We start from the raw sequence: 20,635 nt of genomic DNA, 5'->3' as shown, positions 1-20,635 counted from the left end.
TTTAATTTGGGACCAACCGATGGAAGGAGCTCAATCAATTTGGCACACAACAACTTTGCGATCGGAAATGTGGGAATAAGCCATGGGGAAATGTTGATGTTTTAGTTTTCCTTTTAAGAAGATAGACACAAGCAACATGCGCTGGTTGTTTTCGACAAACAAATTCATTTTCTTTTTGGACGAAAATTTGAATGTTTTGTACCTGCTTTCTTCTGCGTGATGTGCCACTTCCTGTCCGTCAGACTGATTTCGAATAATGTAGAATGAAAAATGATGGTTTTGGTTTAAAAAGACACTGCATAACTCTAGCTAATCGTAAGACAATTTACATGTCATTGTTGTCAAGTTTCAATTTTCTTACTTTTTACGATAAAGATTTGATAAGACTGGAATAATTGCCGCCAAACGAAATTGCAGCAAAACTTTCGAATGCTAAGCGTGTCTTCAATCCAAAAACGTTCTACCAATGCACAATTTAAGACCTTTACTGTCCGTTGTATTGATTCAAATTAAAAACGTTTCCAAAATGGCATCGCACCAGGCAGTTTGCACTCCCACCAACATTCCCCGTTTAGGCTGTTTTCAGACCTCGAATGAAACGTCAACAAAAAGTGAATAAAAACGCCGTTTCACAATTGACCTAAAATATTCAAGCTGTCATTCCAAGGATCATTAATTTCGGAAATTATGATTACCAAAAACCAAAGTCCCCCAGTATGGCGCACGCGGTACGGTTCAATGGACGCTTGGTGGAGGAGACGGACGGTTTTGTCGCGCGGAAAAGGAGTCACCTCGACGAGCAACCCCGAAAGGCGGCCAATTCGACACTGACCACCCTCGCACCGGCCGGGTGTTGTAGTCCTACAGATATATTGATTGAGCGGTAACTTGTGAAATGGAACCGAAAGGAAATGACGGAAATAATACAACAAAAGGAGAACAGAAAAACGCACGTTACAAAGTACTGTAATAAAAATGTAACACTCGTTTACGTACTCCAGGGAAGCGTGGGGTAGGTGACATAAACATAAAGACAAATTATGAAACAAACCCTTTTGCCGCCGCGGCGCCCTAATGATCGATTTGCATGTTACCGTCGATTGGAGAAGCGACGCTTTATTTCCCAGTTTGGTCTTTTTTTTGTTCGTTCGTTCCGATGAGTGCTTTTCCTATCGGGCTCGAGTTCGCCAACATCGAAACTTCGAAAAAAGAGCTGTATAACCGATTGAGCGTGATGTAGAAACGATCGAGAAGTGTAACCGCTTTGGAGAAAAAAATACTCCGGAAACAACTCCAACAAGGCTCGGAAAGGTACATCCTTTGCTGGTGATGAAGCACGAATGGAGTCGTCTCACTAAATGTTTGATGAAAAGGAGTCCTCTTACAAAAAAGACGTTAAGTTTTGCTTTAATTAAGGGTAAATTTAAAGTAATTATTTTATAAAAACGCCTAAGTGTCTTTTTAAACAAGTTTTGTTAATATTCAAATCGAACGAACTCGTGGAAGAAAAGCAAGCAAAGTTCGTGAAAGAAACATGTTTTCAATAAATCTGAAACGCAACCCACAACAACGGAACAGAAAGGCCCCTCGTGTGGCCAATATGGTAAACTGGCCAAGTGTTATCTCATTATTTTATCCCCCAAAATCGTTTCATTAACACCACCTTCGCCGATTCGCATGCATAATATTGTACCGCAAACCACTCGCTAATGACTGAAAACGTGCTTTTCGACACTCGGCGTTGTTTTCGGCCGGGCCACCGTAACGCAAAAAAAAGGCGAAACAAGCCGTATTGCCACAAAAAAAAAACACGACGCGGAATCGCATGACCACCAACAACTGCTACAACCACCAGGCAGTCAAAGTGTTGACCGGATCGTTAAAACCATCATCGTATGTTCGACCAGCGAACCCCGGGCCCCAAAATGTGCCCAATTAGTTACAACGCACCCTCGGCCCCGAACTGCCAGCGGGAAGCCGAAACCCCAAAGGGGGTGCTAAAGGATTGTTTCTTTTTTTCCGGGTGGCGTTTTTTTTTCTACTCCTTGTTGTGGTATTTCTGTATTCCAATCTGCACCGCATTACTCCACGATCACGTCATCAATAGTGCGCGCGCGGATCGACGAAATATTTTCAGCCACAGAAAAAAGGCCGATTTTCGCTACAGACCCGCCGGACTTAAGACGCCGGGGTAGCAAGGTTTGCGAAGGCAGGGAAAAAAATTACCACCACTCATTCGTGAGTAAACAAAAACCCCCCGCATGCCCACCGCCCAACGGCAGCTCGTCATAATCGTATTATTTATGGCCGGCCAAAACATAAATCGTGACCTCCCGTCCATCCCATCCAAGCCCCGGGTGGAAGCAACGAAGCCGGTAGCCTTACGCCCGCACAGCATCCAGTTCGGTGTTTTTTTTTCGCCTTCCACCGAAGATAGCAACGTGCGATCGAGTGATAGAGAGGGGCCTTATTTTTACCTCGCGTTATTTTTTTTCCCCACAAATAAGGCAAAAAAGTTAAATCTTTTATCACCTGCACCACAACCAAGTGGAACGCGAACGGGTAAAATCCGCATAATGTGACACCACAGCATAAATATCATCACTTTAAACTGGTGTAAAACGGTGAGATTTACGGCGAGCGGAGGCGCCCAGGGTCCGACACAATTTTCCTCATCCGCATTCGAAGGATCGCCACTTTCCGGCTTCCACGAAAATCGCCTTCCAAAATGCACTTGAAAACAATGTTAGCGCCGCTACTTTTATATGCGTTCATCCCTAAAGGAACCCACACACAAACACGTACCAATACACCGGCTGAAAGGCCACCTTTTCGAGTGCATTCTTCGTGGGTTCGGAATGAAAGTGTGGCAAGAATAAATTTAACACCCCGAAAAACATGACCATTTGCTGTCGGACATTCAATTTTCCTTGGCTCGCAACGGCAAACCGTCACGAAACGGGCTCCAAAAAACAAAAAATGCAGGGAGGAAAGCATACAGCTTACGTGGTGTTAAAAGAAACAATCGAAACCGATCCACCCGGAGAAGGATGGTATGCGTTCGCCTTAAATCTAAATTAAAAAATAAATAAGAACCGGTTTCAAATCAAGCTTAATCTTGCAAAAATGATTTCAAAACAGATAATACAGTAAAGTAAATAACTAGAACATTCTTTTTGGAGTTGATTTCGTACTTCCTTCATCTGAAAACGAACACTATGTTTTTCTTATTTAAACTGTTCACTGCTATACGCTCTATAAATAAAATTACATTTTCCACATATCCTTAGAGGTTGGGAAAAACAAAGTAAAAATATTACGCTCTTGATGAAATATGTTTCAAACAATCGACATATTTTAAAAAAATATATATGACAAAATAATGCTCATAATTGTGGAGCATAATATGTGGAAAGGAAATTTCCAAAAAAGGATATAAAAATTACATTCCCTTTTCCGTTCCGAGCTGGAATTAAAAGGCCACGGAACCCGTTTAATCCTGTGCAAGTGTAACATTCTTACTCGAGCAATGCATGTTCCCTCCGATAACAATCTCCCAACCTCGACTCGGCTGCAAACCGGGTGGCCAAGGATATCCAGCTCGCTTTGGCTCTCCTTCGCTTAAGCTCTTCGGCTTTCGCGTGTATTAAATTCGAAACAAACGCCGATATGGGAGCAAATTATCCGACCACGAGCCATAAAACGGTGCGCACCAAACGAAACGGCACGGCAAAAGGTTGGGAAACATAAACGGCGCCCGGATAAGGCGCATAAAGTCGTCGAAAAGACGGCTTGCGTTCGGATAAGGTGCGTAAACATCGTTCACCGGGTGTCGGAGCGGTGCGAAGACGGAAGCTAGGACCCGCGGCTCGGAACCGGTTCCCGTGTCGAACACAGAAGCTTGTAAAGAGCATGTTCCCTATCGGCTGCACACGATAAGATAAGACAGCCCTGATACCTGGCGGAGGTGAGGAAACCGTTAGCGTCCCACCGATAGAACAAGTTGTTTAAGAAGGCTGACACAAGACACACACACTCATGTCGCTTTCGCTAGGATCCGGCTTCGGTCGGCGGATGCATTCATCGAGCTGGCAAAAGAGGTGTTGAAGAGGCCACAACTTCTGGGCCCACGAAGGTCCAGGAACCTACTTGCATACGGGTTTGCAGCACGTTGGATCCCAACTTCATGCAACCAGCGACGCCGCGGGTGGCCTGCAAGACTCACCCCAGCCCAATGTCCAACGACGAATAGACCTCGTCGCGAGGAGCGCGCACAAATGCCCCGAGCAAAGTGGTCCACTTTCGATGAATGTTCGATGAGATCGTGTTGCCACGAGTCTTTGGAATCGCGTCGCTTCTCAAGCCGAAGCAAAAAAAGGGCAAAAAAAGCCCGATCGCTTCCGGGAGCGTATCGCAAACGCAAACGAAAACCCCGACGGATCACGTTCGGGGAAGGCAAAAAAGGTCACACTTCGTTAGGGAAATTTATTGCCATGCGAGATGCTGCCGAGCAAATTTTGGCCGCGAGTTAGTTCTGAGCCCGAGAAAAGCATGGTAACAAGATTGTAAAACCACTTCTCGACGGTGTCAGAATCGGAAGGTTTGACCAACGTGTGACTGACCACTTGGAGGTTCTTTTCCGCTCCGGGACGCCTCGTATTTCAAACGGCCCAAAAACCGGTCATGGGAAGTTGCTCCCGAAGCCACCGGAAAAGCACATCAATGGTCAAGCTGTTTCGGCCGCGTCTCATTTCATCCGGTTAGTCGGATTGAGCCTGGGAACGATGAGACATCAAACGGAACAAGTACGTCTTCTGATGCTTGATGGGATGTGAAGTTTCGAAGTTCGTCGATGGAGGTTTTGTTTCATCCCTGGGAATCTTTATTTCGGGCAATCCACCACTGTATGTACCGCTATTCCGTTTATTTGTTTGCTACTATTCTACGATCTAGACTGACGATTCTAGACCAGGGGTCGGCAAAGCCCGTCCCGTCAACTGATTTTATCCGGTCCCTAAGAAAATTTTAGTGCTTTAGCAAAATGATTCTCCATTGAAAAGGATATCACTTTGAAAACATTCATTCTTCATCGTTTAAGGTATCTGGCCCGCGCTTTCGAATTCCTTTTAATCAACTGGTCTTTTTGAGACATGTATGGCGACCCCTATTCTAAACGAAGGAACTAGTTTAACGAGTAGATTCTACCAGATGTCATGTTTATTCGGTTCGACATCAAAAAACATCTAAGACTATAACCAGAACGATTTGATAAGAATCAAAACATCCTATAAAGCTTCAATCAGCTCAAGATATCAATTTTTAGTTATCTCGTTTATTAATTCTCTTTTACGACTTGATTGATTTGAAAGAGTTTTAAAATAGAATGATGCTGTTTTTGGCAAACTTCTTTGAATGTTACATGTTGTACCCGTGTCCTTGTTGTCCTATTGGTTCCAATGTAGAAGCCTCAAATGTTTGTTTATCTATCATCAACTTCAAGGAATGAATTTTAACTGCACAACATTTAGCCATTAATTTCAGTCAGTTGCTCAATTGATCAAAACTGTTTCATAATTATTTCATTCAGCCCAATGCAAAAATAAATGTCTGCAAAAATGGCTTCCCTCTGCCCCTCGCACGTTATCATTTGTGTTTCGAATGCATCCTGCCCGGAAATTGGTCGATTAACACATCGGATAACGTTTGATCGATTGGAGAAACATTCATTCTGCGCGTGTAACGATATTCGACTTTTAATCTAGCGAAACATGCCAGCCGCGGAACGGGACGTTACAGCACCCGGCGTTATCGATCGATTTATCGTTTGAAAAGCTCCTCCACAGTTTGTTCATTCTCGCTTCGAGCTCGATCGCAAGAATAAGCGAACACGACAGGAACGATATTATTCTTGATAGAAGAGATATCGGCTAATCGTCATCGGGGCATTCTTAATCGACTGGCAGGTGAAACTCGACGGAACCCGGACAGATTTCCCGCTGTTTCGCACTGTCACGCCCTGCTCAGCCGGCGCCAACCGTCTGGGATGGACCAAATGTCGTTCCGAAGTTGCATTTTTCTTCAGTGCATCACGGATCCCAATGTGCAGCCCTCGTGTGTTTATGTGTCTATGTTGGTTGATGCACTTCAGTGCAAATATTGTTGCTACCCCCTTTGCGTCCCCTTACATGTATGTATACGTTGGGCACGTGTAATAGTTCCTTTCGTTCAATTCCTCCTTTGAAAGTTCCACGTCTTCGCTCCGGTTCGAAAGAGGTGTGGAAAAAGCGCCCCCTAAGAAAAGGGAAAATAAAAGGAATCCAACGCGGCAGGGTTGCGAGGAACCGATCGAAGGTAGGAAAAGAAGAGAAAAAGAACGAACAAAAATTACGAGAGGTTTGCGAAGAAGCTGTTGCCACCGGAAGATAAATCAAACTAAATGACTGTTTATTTATTTAATGCACAGAGAACCATTTTTGCAGTGACGCACTGCGGCACCAGGGACGACGGTGACGAAAGGGGGAAGGAAAACGGACCGTCCGTTGGGTCAAGCGCGTGGAAAGTAGATCTCTTTCGGAAGGGAACTGGCCAAAGCCCGGGTTGTCCCGTCCCGTTTTTCTTTACCGTGGATATCATTCCATATGTCTTCCCATTTTGGTTCCTTTCTTTTCTTCCACCGTTTCCTAACGTTCCCCTTCGTCTACACCTCAGTCCTCAGATACACACACACACACATTGCGGTCGGGCATAAATTGTTTATGTGGTGTAATTTTGCGGTCCATTCATGATCGGAAATTTATCTTATGAAATCATAATCACGCTGGGATGGTATTTTTTCCCTCTCTTTTGTCCTGCTGAGAAGCGTGCAAGGAATCCTCACACCCTTAAAAGGGGCGCGAAAATGCGGAAAAATGTCACATCCCGTGAGAAACGTGAGAGGAGATCATGCTTCGGAGGCCGTGTAAACGATGAGGCGTTACCGTGGACGTCTAAAAATAAAGGGTCTTAATTAGAAACTAGACAGCGAAAATGGTGCAATGATCATTTTCTTTCCAACCTCTTCTGCATGATTCCTCCCGTACATGGAGCTTCTGCAAGAAGCTGTCCACGAACCGACCGGGCATTAAGCGAACACAAGATTCCAAGTTGTTTAACGATTTAGCGGATCAAATTTCTGCAACTTTAGGAATACTCCATCACTTTGAGTGGATAAACAGTGGGAATGGAACAAGATAACATTTACGCAACGCAAGAGCGAGCCAGGGAAAGACAATCGAAACGGCGAGGTCAAGAGTGAACCGACCCGAAATGCAATCAAATGAAGGTGTTTATTTTCTTGCGCGGCGATTAACGATTGGCAAGGCCTGCGTCTTGCATGGGCCATCTTCCTGCCGAAGCCGTTCTCATCCTCACGAGAGAAAAAAAACAACGGCCAAACCACGCTCAGAACACCATCGATCGATCGATGCTTCGGTGCGTCTTCGGGTTGGGTGAAATTAAGGAAATTAAACTAATAAAATTAACAGGAAACAACGACTAAAGCTGTCATCGAACTGATTATCGTCTCGGATGGCCCGCGTCGGCTGGAAACGGATGGAAGAAGAGCTCGAGACAGCCAACACCGATCCGCGGTGTCCGATCGATGTTGATCAGATCCCGTCCGCTTCCCGCTGGCTGCCAATCCGGGATCCCTTCGAGAGACCGTTTTACACCGTTTGCTGCTTCATTGGGAAAACGAGAACGGGTTCCAACCGGGAGGCTACGAGAAGAGGAGCTTAAAAAGTAAATTAAAAAAAACCACTCGACGATCGTAGGACGCAGCCATGTTGGCAGCTTCGACTCGGGCCGCTGGTGAAAATGGAATTCTTTTATTATCTTGTTTTGTCACTTTCGAACGACACCGAATCGATGATTATCTTCGAGCTTCTTGCTCTTCTCGCCAGCAGTAATTTGATATATAAATTTAATTTTAATTACATGCTGATCGACGAAACGGCGATTTCGATCGGAGCTTATCGTTTCGGCCCGGTCCGGGCCGGGTTTCCTGCCGATTTTTGAGGTTGAGCATGAGAAAAAATAAAATTGAAATGCGTAACCTATACGACTCCTTAAATAACTCACAGGGAATTGGTGTGTGTGTGTTTGTCTGCCGATACTTGTGCGGCCGGAGTGAGTGAGCGTGATGAAGCCAATTATGGAATATTTTATGTCCGAAAGCTTTATATCGATAAATCAAAAACACAAATTCGGTAAACATGTACTTGGTTCCAAAATAATTTACACACCGTTTGTAAGACTTTCACTCGTCGAAATCATGTACTTTCACAGGCGTAACTTAAAACAGTAATCTTTTTTCTCCAAAACAAACATCAGTAAGCTTTCAAAATTCATTAAAATTATACTTGAAAGTCACGTTGGTCGAACCAACACAAAATGACGCCGCAGAAGTTGGGTTGTAAACTGTAATAATCTTGACCGCTGACCGACACACGTTCGCAGCCAATAAATACGGGGATCATCAGCACGAAAGATCACGTACATGACCCACTCGATACATGAAGTTATTCGCAACGACAAAAACAAAAATACCCCGCGTAAAAAAAAAAGTGGAATAAAACCATCTTCTGTCGACACATGTTGAAGCTTCAACTGTAGGCTTATAAGAGTTAAACCCCAAGCCAATAGATATGAGACAGGAAGATGAGAAAACCTATAAACTCAATCGTGTTGAACTCATAAAAAAGCAGCACAACTCACAGTCGATGTCGCACAGTGATGATCAAAACTTTACTTTAATTCAAAATCGACACCAGAAGGGAGTGAGAAAAGCAGCGCATTTCCAAGGGATGACGAAACAGAAAATTAAAAGTGAAGAAAATCTATAAGCGTAAATCTTTCCTTTATGCTTATTGATTTATTCCACCGGGTTCCGCCCGGGGAATGGCTTGGTGGCGCGTAGGCAGCGAACCTGGTGGCAGCGGACACTCGTTGACAGGAAGGTCCACTTTAAACACTCTCCCGATGCCGTTTGTGGGACGGAAGGGGAGGAAAGTGTCGGGGAGGTAGCCGTAAATTATGATTTTATTTGAAGAAATTGAAACGGAACCCGTAAAACACGAGGAATGTCTATGGCCCCACCGTGGATCGCTCCGTCCACGATCAGGTTCTCGACCTGGAAAAAACTCCCCCACGGCGAGGACGAAACGGGGCGGCCTACGAGCGCTGGCCGTATGGGTTTCTCATGCCGGTTGGTTGCTGCACGGCGCGGACATGCCAAAGGTGTCCGAAATGCGCATGCCCTAGCGAACGGCGAACCCGATAAACTCGTTTCAAGCCCTGCCAACACCAGCGTCACACACACACAAACACACAGGCACGCAAACGCCACCGGGACGTTGCTTCCACGTCTACCGTTTTACTACTGTGGCCATGCACGGAAACCGTGTTCGCCATTGACATGTTGAAAATTTATCACTTTCATCGACTGGATTAGTGATTTTATTGCTTTATTGCAGCGTCGAGTCGAGTCGGGTCGATGTAAGGAAGCTGCCGCGCGGAAGATGATGGGGGAAACCGCACATTCCCAGGCAGGCAATGGCAAGGCCAAGGTCTTCGAGGGAAAATTCACGACCGCAGCGGGCGAAAGGAAGGGGGGGAACAACAATGCGCCGGATCAAATCGAACCTGATTATGATCCGGCTCGCGAGGTGGGCACGATCGTCTCGATCTGTCTGTTTTTCACACTTCCTAACAACCGGATCGACCGTTCTGGCCGCGGGTGGCGGAACACCGGTAACGAGCTTTCGGGTGCCATCATGCCACGGTGTCCCCGGCGAGGTGAGGGCCTCAACAAGACCTCAGACCCGATCCGAGGCCAGGAACCCGCGCTTGTTCGAAACCGATGTTCGATGTGTCGCCCGGGTGAGTGTGAAACCCCCGGGGGGACTCGGGGGCTCGTAAATTCATAAAAACAACATCGCCAGTCCCGGACCCCGAGCCTAAGCCGGTTGAGAAATTTAGCGCACTTGCGTGAGAAGCCAGCCAGAGCAGGATGGACCGGATTACATGTGCGCAATTCGGTTCGAGGCACAAAGGTAGGGGGGAATGAAAGCATAACGCCTCACGAGTGACGAAGGTGTGAAAAACTGTTTGCTGAACTGGCCCCGGGAACCAGGGTTGCTCCCCGGAGATTGCACCGTTTACGATCGCACAGTCAACGGGAGGAAAGAATCTTGTTCCAGCGGAAGTTTATGTCGCTTCTTGGGCGAGCGGTTGTCCGATGCTTAGGTGAACAACACCAAACATGATGCTTTGCCCGTACATCGTGCCACCCGGACTATAAAGGTTTTACGAGGGTAGTGGAGGCCGTGTAATCTCGGGCTGGTGGATTATCCCTCGATCCATCCATCCGATTGATCTATTTACAACACATATCATTCAGCGGAGATTAACCCCTTCTCAGTTCAAGTATCCAAAGGTGCTGGAGAACAAGATAAAACTAGATAAAAGAAATATAAAGCATCATGTAGTGATCAAAAAGGTGTAATAACCTACAGATTACAAAAAACCGTACTGATCAGAGCCTTTCTTACTTAAAAATGGAGGAATTACTGAACTCATCATCTCCTATATCGCACGATATCCTCAAGCAGGAATTGATCTCTATTTGGGGAAAATGTTCTGTGACATTCTCCCTTATATTTTAAACCGGTATTATGCCGTTCGAAAACTGAAGAATACTGATCTCTCTGTTTTTAATATCCTGAAAGTAACTCATAACAATTTAGAAAGTTACTTCGAAAAAGGTGATAAGAACTTTATCATGCTCCAAAAACGAGGCATAAAAGTAAAGAGTACAAGTCTTGAGAGTATTTGAGCTAAGAAAGGGTTCCATGAAAAGGGTCAACAACAACCCAAACAACACTGTCAATCGTCTCCCGGAGGCCTAAGAGTAATGAAAAGATGAACAGTATCCAATGAATCATCGTCTCAGTTCAAGCAAAGGAGTAGCTTTGCGAGGTCAAAGTGACTTGTAAAAATAGCGCCGCCGTGCTAGAAATAGCCTCACCTATGAGCTTGCCCGATCCGGCACTAAATCCACGGTTCGACACGTGTCACCGAGGTGACCGAGGAGGAGTTTTGCTAAAGGGAGGCCGCGCAACCGAGCGCAACCGATCCCTAGCCTGGGCGTGCTAATTGCCCAACGATTACAAACTCATTTGGGCGCAATTACTGCCTATATGCCCTGCCAGGTCGCTGCTACTAGTCACACACACACACATGCTGACTAAGCTGGTGAGTGCGTACACACCTTTCGGAGTGCTTGCGCCACCCTGTGGCGGTGAACACTGGGAGCAATTTCTGCAACCCCGTGGGGGGGCCGTCGAACAACTACTCAAGTCCGAACCTACTACTACCGCGGCGCGGCGACTACTCCACACTGTTGACAGATGCGCTGTTGTCAGACGACAAGGTTGGGGCGACTTGGAGCGTAGAAAAAACGTCCAGCGATTGGTATGCCGCCACCCTGTGACAGGGCTCTGACTTGATTGACACATCTGTCAAAGCGACACCGCCATCGCCGAGCGAGATAGAGAGAGAGAGAGTTAGAGAGGGAGGCCAATACTTACCGGCCCGTCTTGGTGATGATCATCTCGGTGCCGAGGTCGTGAAACTTGTCCCACAGCTCCTTCGTCTCCAGGTGACACTGAACGGGCCGCAACTCGTCGCAATTGCACGATCCAACGATGGTCGGTTTGCTCTGCAGCACAGGGTGACAAAGAAAAATGCATGAATTATTCCCGGAGCTACCAGCTCTGGGAGCGGGAAGTACCTACCGGAGCTGGCTCTGGCGTGAGTCGTTCCTCGTCCGAGGGAGTGCCGGTCGTGCGGGTCGGTGAGTGCGTTCCATTCCGGGAATGTGACGCACGGTTCGACGTAGAGGAACCTCGGGCAGATGCTGGAGCCGCCTCGGAGTCGCTACACTGCTCCACATCCACGTCGACCTCGTCGTCCGGCTCGGGAAACCGATCCACGGAAAGTGGACCTACGTGGGACAATGTAAAAACGAAAATGTAAAGATATGCGATCGATTAGGAAGGTGTGATAAATAATTGCTCCGCACATTACACACATTTGTTGATAGCGTCCATCTAGCCCGCTCGACGTCGGTCGTAAATAAATCACAAATAAAGCCTACCCCGCCCATTCGCGCCACTCGCCGACCTCTCATCTGGCGCGTAAACATGATCTAATTAAATTTGCATCCAAATGAGCCGTGAAACAATTCGCACGCGTGGGGCAGCTCTGGGAGTTTGGCGTACGGACGGGGACCCGCGCGCCACCGACACCTAGGAAAATTATTCAAATTTTCTTAAATTTATTCTAATTACATGTAAGTCGATGTACTTATTCCGCGCTCGTTCTAGGTACTCAGAAGGCAGCGTTTCGTGTAGTTCCACAGTTCTTGGAAAATAAACTTGCTTTCCCTTTTTTCTACAGCTACGTACGCGAAAAACAAAGTTTCTTTTTCACTCGCCAACAGTTGCGAGCGTCGATAACGTCGAGCAAACGTAGATAGGCAGACTAGATTCGGGTTTGAAGCTTCCGCTTACTTCGACGCAGTAAATCATCGTCGAGTTTTTGATGATTTATTGGATTTCGTTTTGCGTGTTGGCTTACTGCAGCCATTTTGGGAAAAATGGAGTACCTTAGAAAAAGAGCGGCACAAGAAAAGTTTATAGAACAGTTTTGTTTCAAAGGATTTTTAGTAGAATATATTAAAAATTTACCGAGCAAAAAATAATGTCATGGGTTAACATTTTTTTACGTATGGTTGTATACTCAAACTTATATATTAAAAGGTTTCTTCGTGTTCCGTGAGCAAGAATTATATCATCTTGTTTTTCTTCACGATGAATTTATTTTTATGTTGATCTAAAGCTTTTCTATTTGAAAACAATCTTCTTGAATCATTTGTTCTTTACTTTATCTCAACCATAAGTGCTTTGTGAAGCAGAAAATTTTCTTAAAAACACATTGAAAAACAAATTTCAGATTTGAAGCTTAATAACCATTCGTTTTGTCTCGCTTGGTAGAACAAAACGGTTGTCCAACCCTTTGAAAAATTCAATAATCGCCAACACCTAATAGGTATACTTTAACACCCTAGACCGCTAAGAAAGCAATCATTAGGAGGTTTCGTTCAAGGGAAACCTCTCAAACAACGGCCCACGTCAGATGTTGGAAATGAAACATCCCCCCTTCCGATTCCGGCCACATCCTTGATTTACCACCGATCGCGAAGGATGCGCTCGAGGACCTCAGTCGAACGCAGGCACCCGACTGCTGCTCCACTTAGCTGGTAACTGCTGGTTTTCCGAGCACCTCACTCGCACCACACCGCAGAGTGATCGAGTGGGAAATGACCCTTTAATTATACAATTTATCAAAATTAGACAGCGAATCAAAAAGGACCGAGTGACACGCACGCATCACGGCTGGCGGGCCGTGAGACGCATCTGATCGATTGGTGCCGAGTCCGAAGGTCCTTTGAAGCTCGGTGTGAGGTCGGGAAATGGAAACCGTGGCACCACATGCGTAATGATAAAATAATAACCTACTCGATAGATAATAACAGTGTTGCCAGCGGATCTTTTCACGCGCATTCAGCCCCTATATCCCCTTCTCTACTGGGTTTTACATGCCAGAGGTTCCTTTCTGGTCGGGTTCCGACAAGCCACAACAGATGGTTAGAAGGTTGTGGCAAAGGGCCTCTGATTTCGACGGGTTTCGGAGCCACACTTACACGAGCTGCGAAATGGTAAGCAGCTAATGCCGAATATTACGTCGCCCGAAAACCAAAATGAGCTGTCATTCAATCAACACACCGTCCGTCCGCCATGACGAGGACTTTTGGCGCGTTATTCCAATTTCCAATTTAGCGAGTGCCCGATTTTTCGCCACCAAAAACCGGTTTCAGTCCGAGTGCAACCGAAACCATAATTACCTTCGCCGATCGACCGAATGTCCGTGTGTGTGTTTCTGTGTCCCTGCCATCCACAAGCCCCGCGAGGCGACCCCCTCTTTTGGGGTCCGAAACGAGTAATAGAAAATTATTAGACAACTCGACAGGTTCGGTGCTGCCGTTTGGTTCGCCGCGGTTGCAATTAATCGACCGACGCGGAGCTGACAACAACTCGATGTTGTTTGCTGTTGATTTTTCTGCCACCCTGCAACATCCCTTGCCGCTCTCCAACACCGAAACCACATTTCCATCGCGGGCTTGAGCGACCCCCGTTATCCGTGGGTGGAGGTCGGCGCGAGACTAAACCTACACCGCTGTTGATGAAAATATAATACATGGTTTATGAAACCACATGTTTAATCAAACAAATGCGCTGTCTCGTGGTCAGCGGGAGATAAATGGAAATTAAAGATAATTTAGTTTGGTTTTAATTCCAATGACTTCACGCTAACTGTGTATGAATGTGTGAGCTTTAGCCAACGGTTGTTATAAATCATTTAATTACAGTTAAGTTTGGATATTCCATCGAGATGTATCTAAAAACCAACGGTAAATCCAAGAGTTAACAATATTTAACAATATCCCTTTGGCATACACTTTTTGGACCCCTTTGGCATAAATTTGTTGAACTCACAACCAACATGAAACTATTCTATTTATTATTCAATTCTTCAATTTTATCTTAGGGATTAGTTCTTGCATTTGATCCATTTAAAAATACACGATCACGTAAATACAACTTTTTCCAATGTTCTAATCTTCCGAATGAAAGTAAATAAAGAATATGAAAATGTGAGAATGATGTGAGTTTCATTGAGCATTATCTGAATTGAGTTTTGATGAAGAAAAGGTCACCAAACATCGCATTCCCGTGTTTTATTTTGGTTGAAATGAAAAGAAGCTATATAAAGGAGATCAGTTTTTAGAATAGATTGAGGATAATGAATGAATGATAGATTAGGAAATGTAATTTTCTGCAATTAAATGTAGAAATGAGTTTCTAAAATTGTACTAACTTTTTCTTTGGTAATCATTTCCCAAAACGGGACGTATTCAGTTTGAAAACGCACGAAAACGATCGTTTTGAACTAAAACGACTAAAAAATATTTAATTAAAAAGTTACGTGCTAATTTTGATCATAAAAAATATATATTATATAAGTCTCTTGGAAAGTATTTGATGATTTCGCGATTTTAATATTAATTTAATTCCTTATTAAATGTGTGATTTAATCTACATTCTAATTTTGAAACAAAACCCTGATAATGGTATGATTTGTAAGCTTTTAGAGTCTACAATTTATAGCTGCTTGGAGTCTCTAGAATGCTTAAACCACTTTTTTTTAAGAACCAAACAAAACTGTTCTTCATTAAAAATCTACATTAAATTTCTCCCCAAAACTACAGGACGGACGACTAGTAAGAGTTTACTATTAGATATGTGAATGAAGCTTAACTATAAGCGATTTATAAATTCGGAAAAAGTAGCAAAATCAAATTGATATTTAAAATCAATTTTTAATACCGATGCTTAACGAAAGCCCCCTGTGGAAGGGTCATATCGGAGGGCAAATCGCAAAATACGGCAGTTGCATCTTTTCCTCGCTTTCATGTTTCGCCCCTCCATCCACACCCTTCCTCCGGGTGGTGCATCCAGCGCATCGTGCCGCACTATCAACCCTAATTACGGTCTGACGCACTAATGAAGGCGATAATCTATTTTAAATTAATTTATGCATTTGTTGCACCGAACCATCAGCACGCACAAAACGGTGCACACACACGGCCATTGCACACGCAACATGACGAACATGAGCGCCATTTTTGCCAACCCCCGGTCCAGCACCCCCCTTCGGTTAAATTATACATCCCTTCCCCCCGGTCCCGAATGCTCGCGAGCGATCCGCTTCTCAAAGGCGCTCTTATCGAGAAGCGCACGAAAACGTCGCTGTTGTCTTAGCTAATGAAATCGGAGGCCCGAATCGGATCGTTCTGCTTCCCTCGCCGCTGGCCGGGAGCTATTCCTTTCTAGCACTATCGCTGCCTCAGCAGCCTGGAGACGCCTCCCGAGCAGGCCCACAAACAGGCCCACTTTGGTAGTCACTTTGGCAGCCGACACGGTGAACACGATCGGTTATTAATCTTTGCGACACACTCTCGCACACCGCGCCTCAAGATCGACGACCAAGACGACGACCAAGACGGCGCAACATGGGCACATTTTATCCCACGCGCGACATCAACGCGTCATCGCAGAATTCAATCCGGTCGAGATGGAACTCGCGCAAACGAACGCCACGCCACGGATCGTCACGGATGGTGGCCGGAAATTTATGACAACTAACGGATTAACTTCGGGCTTCCGTCGTAAATTATTAACAAGCGGGAAAGAGCCGGCGGGAGCGGGCGAGCGAGAGATGGAACACCGCTTCCTTGAGTGACTACCGCCGAAATGTGTCTGCGTGTTTCTACCGGGAGGCTGACGCTGACGGAGCGAACCGAAAACGGACTCCCAACCCCGCCGCCTGAAGAAGATTGACTCGTGTTTCACCATTTAAGGGTGCGGCCGGTTGAGCCGAAAGCTGAATTGGAAGAAGCAATCCCAAAAGCTAAACGATTGGGAGCTGTGGTGAGCGGCGATGAATGGAAATGGGAAAACTATTAAAAATCAAACCCCGCACAAATCCGTCCGTCCGGATCACGGCCCCCGTTGACTGGTGACGAATAGGTGATAGATATTTTTGCATAATTTGACAAACATAAACGAAAACTTTGAAAATGTCGTCCACAGAATGCGGTCCACTCATCGGATCGGACGTTGATGGGTAAAAGCCGTGGACGCGGGTGCGTGGGTTGCCGGGTCGGGTTTGTTAACTAGGGATACATTTTTATTACAACACCCTTGCAGTGGCGGTGGCAAATAAAAGGTTGGCTGAATGTTTGATTCAGTAGTTGTGTCAAACACTCGAGAGAACACTACTACTGGTTTTGTTATGTTGTTTTTCGATCTATTTCGTTATTTTCTCTTGGCTTTTGAATGAACGAGTAAGATTTACTATTAAACTTGAGGTTATAATACTCTTTGAAATCAGATTCGCTTTATATGTTTTCTGTTATAACATAAGTTCAAAATGTTTACCAATGATTATAATAACTAGTGCATAAATTCTGCTTACTCTTTCTAGGAAAAATAGAAAAATTATTTAAAATTATATTTTCAGCATAATCATGCCTCAACCCCTCGCGCTGCAGGAAAAAGCATGAATGGAGAAAATATTTGAAAACCTGTTCCGCGGTCCCAAGGCCTCATCGTTTTCTCCCTTCCTCGCTCCCGGTCAACCGAATTGGAGGAAAATTCAAATCAGCTCTCATCGGTACGACCGCTTTGGGACTGTTTATGATCGCTTTAGTGGCCTGAGCGTTTGTTCGCGCGTCCGTTCACAAGCCATTCGCGCGACCAAGGCGAAAAACAATAGTTTTAGAAGCTACAGGCCACAAATCAAAACGCACACAACGACCCCTCCCAAACCCAAAGGACGGTGCATCCTACAACAACTTCAACCCGTCAACCCCCTAGGCTCGTTCCGACGTTTCGCTGGCCTCGGCGTGACGATGGGAATGGAATGAGGGTGAAAAGGCGCAACAAACCCTATGAGAGCAGCTCATTTTCACCCAGTTTCTCCTGTCACCATTATGTTGCGCCCGCAAGCCGCCGCAAGACCGTAAATCATGATCTCGTTCAATCAGAAAACATCACCAGAACAGAGGGCAGCAAACGGGGCAAACGGCGTAAGACGTCTAGCAAGGAATGAAGCCGCTTTAGAGGTCACTTCAGGCTGTTTATTTGCGGCTGACAAGCGGCTGTAACGGGCAACGGTGTAAAGGCGATATCATTTTGTCCGGGCGAAATGCTCGGTATGAATGATGCTCACACAGTAGCCGCTCCGAATGCAGAAGAGCCTCGCTCCATGAACCGTCGAGTGGAAAATTATGACTTTCCACCCTCAGCCCACTTTATACGGCCCCACTCAAGCGCACAACATACCAGTCTCCCATACTTCCCAGCGCGATCAGTTCCCGTGCATCTATGCTCGCTTTTTAATGTTACTCAAAAAAATAATAAAAAGAAAAGCATCACGTCTTGAATTCCATCCGAACCATTTCCACTCGAGCTTTGCTGTTTGAGGCTATAACTCTTCCGGCCAAGCATTGCGGATTTTTCGGTGAATAAATAACACCGTTGGCTACTGTTGGCGTTCCGGTTCGCGTTTTTTTTTTTTTGCGAACCAAAAGAAGGCCACAAACCTAAGCTTCCGAGCGAAGGCCAAGCAGACAGGTGAAGTGTGGGACGCCAGAAATTATGCTAAAACTACTCAACGGATGCCACCGACCGAACTGGAGCAGTGAAGTGAAAAGCAGCTGTTGATGAACTGGCGGAATCAACCGACAACGAAATGCACGAAAGAAAAACCATTTTAAGTAAAATTTTAAATCGATCTTAATCCATTTTTAGTTCAGCTTAATCCGTTTCCATTTGGCAGATGCAAAGGAAACGAGCCAAGCTACATCCCGTAATTGCCAGTTGTTGGACGATTTACAAGCCATTTTTTTGCTAGCTTGGAAAAGGCACGTTAGAAAATGCTACAAAATGTTCCATCGCCAATCAGGTGAGTTAAATCGCCACTGTAATCGGTTGTAAATTCTCAAACAAAATTCTCGTGGCTCGCGAAGGTAAACATATCATTAGGTAGCAAATTGTAGGTTTTTTAACGTACCTAATTACGACCTCTTCGGACGTATCATTCGCCTAGACCTGAACACGATCTGTTACAATGGATACTTTGTCAAAATTCTCTTAAATATGACCAGTTGCATGAACGCACTTCTAAGTTGCTGGAAAACTCTTTATCCAACGTGATTTTTATGTCACTTTTTTGTCGAGTATTTTAGCTTCGTGTGAGTAAATAAGGTTTGGGTGACTAAATTAGAAATCCATTTTAAGAACCTAGTTGTAAATTATATAAAAACGATAATGACAGCAGGAAATCGGTATATTTCATCACCATTCGGTGGAGTCCGTCCTACACACCTTCGTATTATGTAAACAAGTGACACGCACGACACCGTTGGGGACAACCCGATTCGCGTGGTATTACTTTTCAGACTTCTGTCTCGTGTCAAGCGATTGCATTGACGTCAGTTGACAGGTATTCATATTTCGAACGGAACGAATGCGATAGAAAATTAATTTCAAGGTGACGAACGGGTTCAGCCGAAGGCTGCGGCTTTTTTTAAATAAATTTTAGCAAACATCATAAAACCAACATTAATAAACCATGTATTTGTAATCTGGTAGCTAACTACTTAACTCCATAAAGAAACAAAAACCCACCTCAACGATAGCACGAAACACCCATTTACATCAAAATTGACTAATTCAATCGAAGTAAATGAAATAAACACACGGTTTCAGACCATGACTAACTAGCCGCTGAGCGAAATAATCACATCGAGAGGCGGGAAATTACAGACCATTACAAGGCAGACACCCACACGAAGCAGCACAAAAAGGGCCCCCCCTAAGTCGTCCTCCTCCAATTAGTAAAGATGTTCGTGTGGCGCTCGGCTTTTCCTCTTTCCATCCGGCTGAGCCAATATTGGATGTTTGGGATGTTCGCAACTTATCATAATCACCAGCCGATCGCTTTTCATCGCTCGTGTAGCGGCACTGAAGTTTTCCTTCCTTTCTCCCCCTGAAGCCCATCCTGTTCCCACACGGTGATTAGATCCAAACATCCTCCGGGCAAAAGATGGCCGGGCAGGCGTCTCCAAAGCCGACCCAATCGAACACGGTTCGGATGGAGATGGAAGTGAATGGGTTATTTTATCAATTACTTTGCATACGGCAAGTTCCAATTATGTTCAGGATACCGGTAATTTTGTAGGTAGAAAGCGAGCTTTTTCTTCCACAGAAAAGTGTATTAGTATGATTTATTTAACCTTTCCATTAAGGATATGGTTAACTCGACTGAAATTACCATTTATTTGCAAATGTTATAATTATGGTGAATATTTATTATGTTTGTGACGCGGAATTCAAACATAATCTAATCGAATTTAAATTTAAATCAACTTCAACAATCTCTATCATTTCGCCTCGAGTAACAAATTTTCCCACCAACTTACTGCTGCTCCGTTCCGATGGCTCCCGGCTCGGGCTGTGGCCTCCGCGGGCCATGATGGCGGCGATGGAAAAATCCGTCCCACTGCCGCCCGTCTTCGATGCAACGAGCGCTGCAGCCGCGGCCGCCGCTGCAGCTGCAGCTGCCGTCGCTCCGGCGCAGTGCGTTTGCGTTCCCAGCAGCATTCCGGCCACTGTTTTCCCGGTCGTCAACACACCCTTTCAACGGGACGGGCCGATGAAAGATGCCGCCGTCGGTTTTGGTTTTCGTTTTCACGCAATCAAAGCACTCTGGCGACTCTTGCTACACTTGCCAACACTTGAAGCGGGCGTTTTCCTGCCGTGAAAATTCAACTTTCAAAATGTGTTCAACAAGGAACAACCAGCACACTACTAGCCTTTAATGTAACAACACCAATCGGAAGCATTTT

General features: G+C 45.3%; 1 protein-coding gene across 1 annotated transcript in view; it reads right to left on the bottom strand.

Annotated features, from left to right (window-relative positions):
* The window catches only part of LOC131282790 (T-box protein H15-like), a 43,299-nt gene extending 22,909 nt beyond the window's left edge, over positions 1-20,390 (bottom strand). The window contains exons 1-3 of the mRNA XM_058312336.1: positions 20,210-20,390; positions 11,835-12,043; positions 11,628-11,758 (exon numbers count right to left, since the gene is read on the bottom strand). Coding sequence (XP_058168319.1) covers positions 11,628-11,758; positions 11,835-12,043; positions 20,210-20,390 — 521 coding nt within the window. The remainder of the gene's footprint in view (positions 1-11,627; positions 11,759-11,834; positions 12,044-20,209) is intronic.
* Between the last annotated feature and the right edge of the window lie 245 nt (positions 20,391-20,635).

This window comes from Anopheles ziemanni, chromosome 2, assembly GCF_943734765.1.
Source record: "Anopheles ziemanni chromosome 2, idAnoZiCoDA_A2_x.2, whole genome shotgun sequence".
Lineage (NCBI taxonomy): Eukaryota > Metazoa > Arthropoda > Insecta > Diptera > Culicidae > Anopheles > Anopheles ziemanni.
This window is presented reverse-complemented; position numbering and strand designations above follow the sequence as displayed.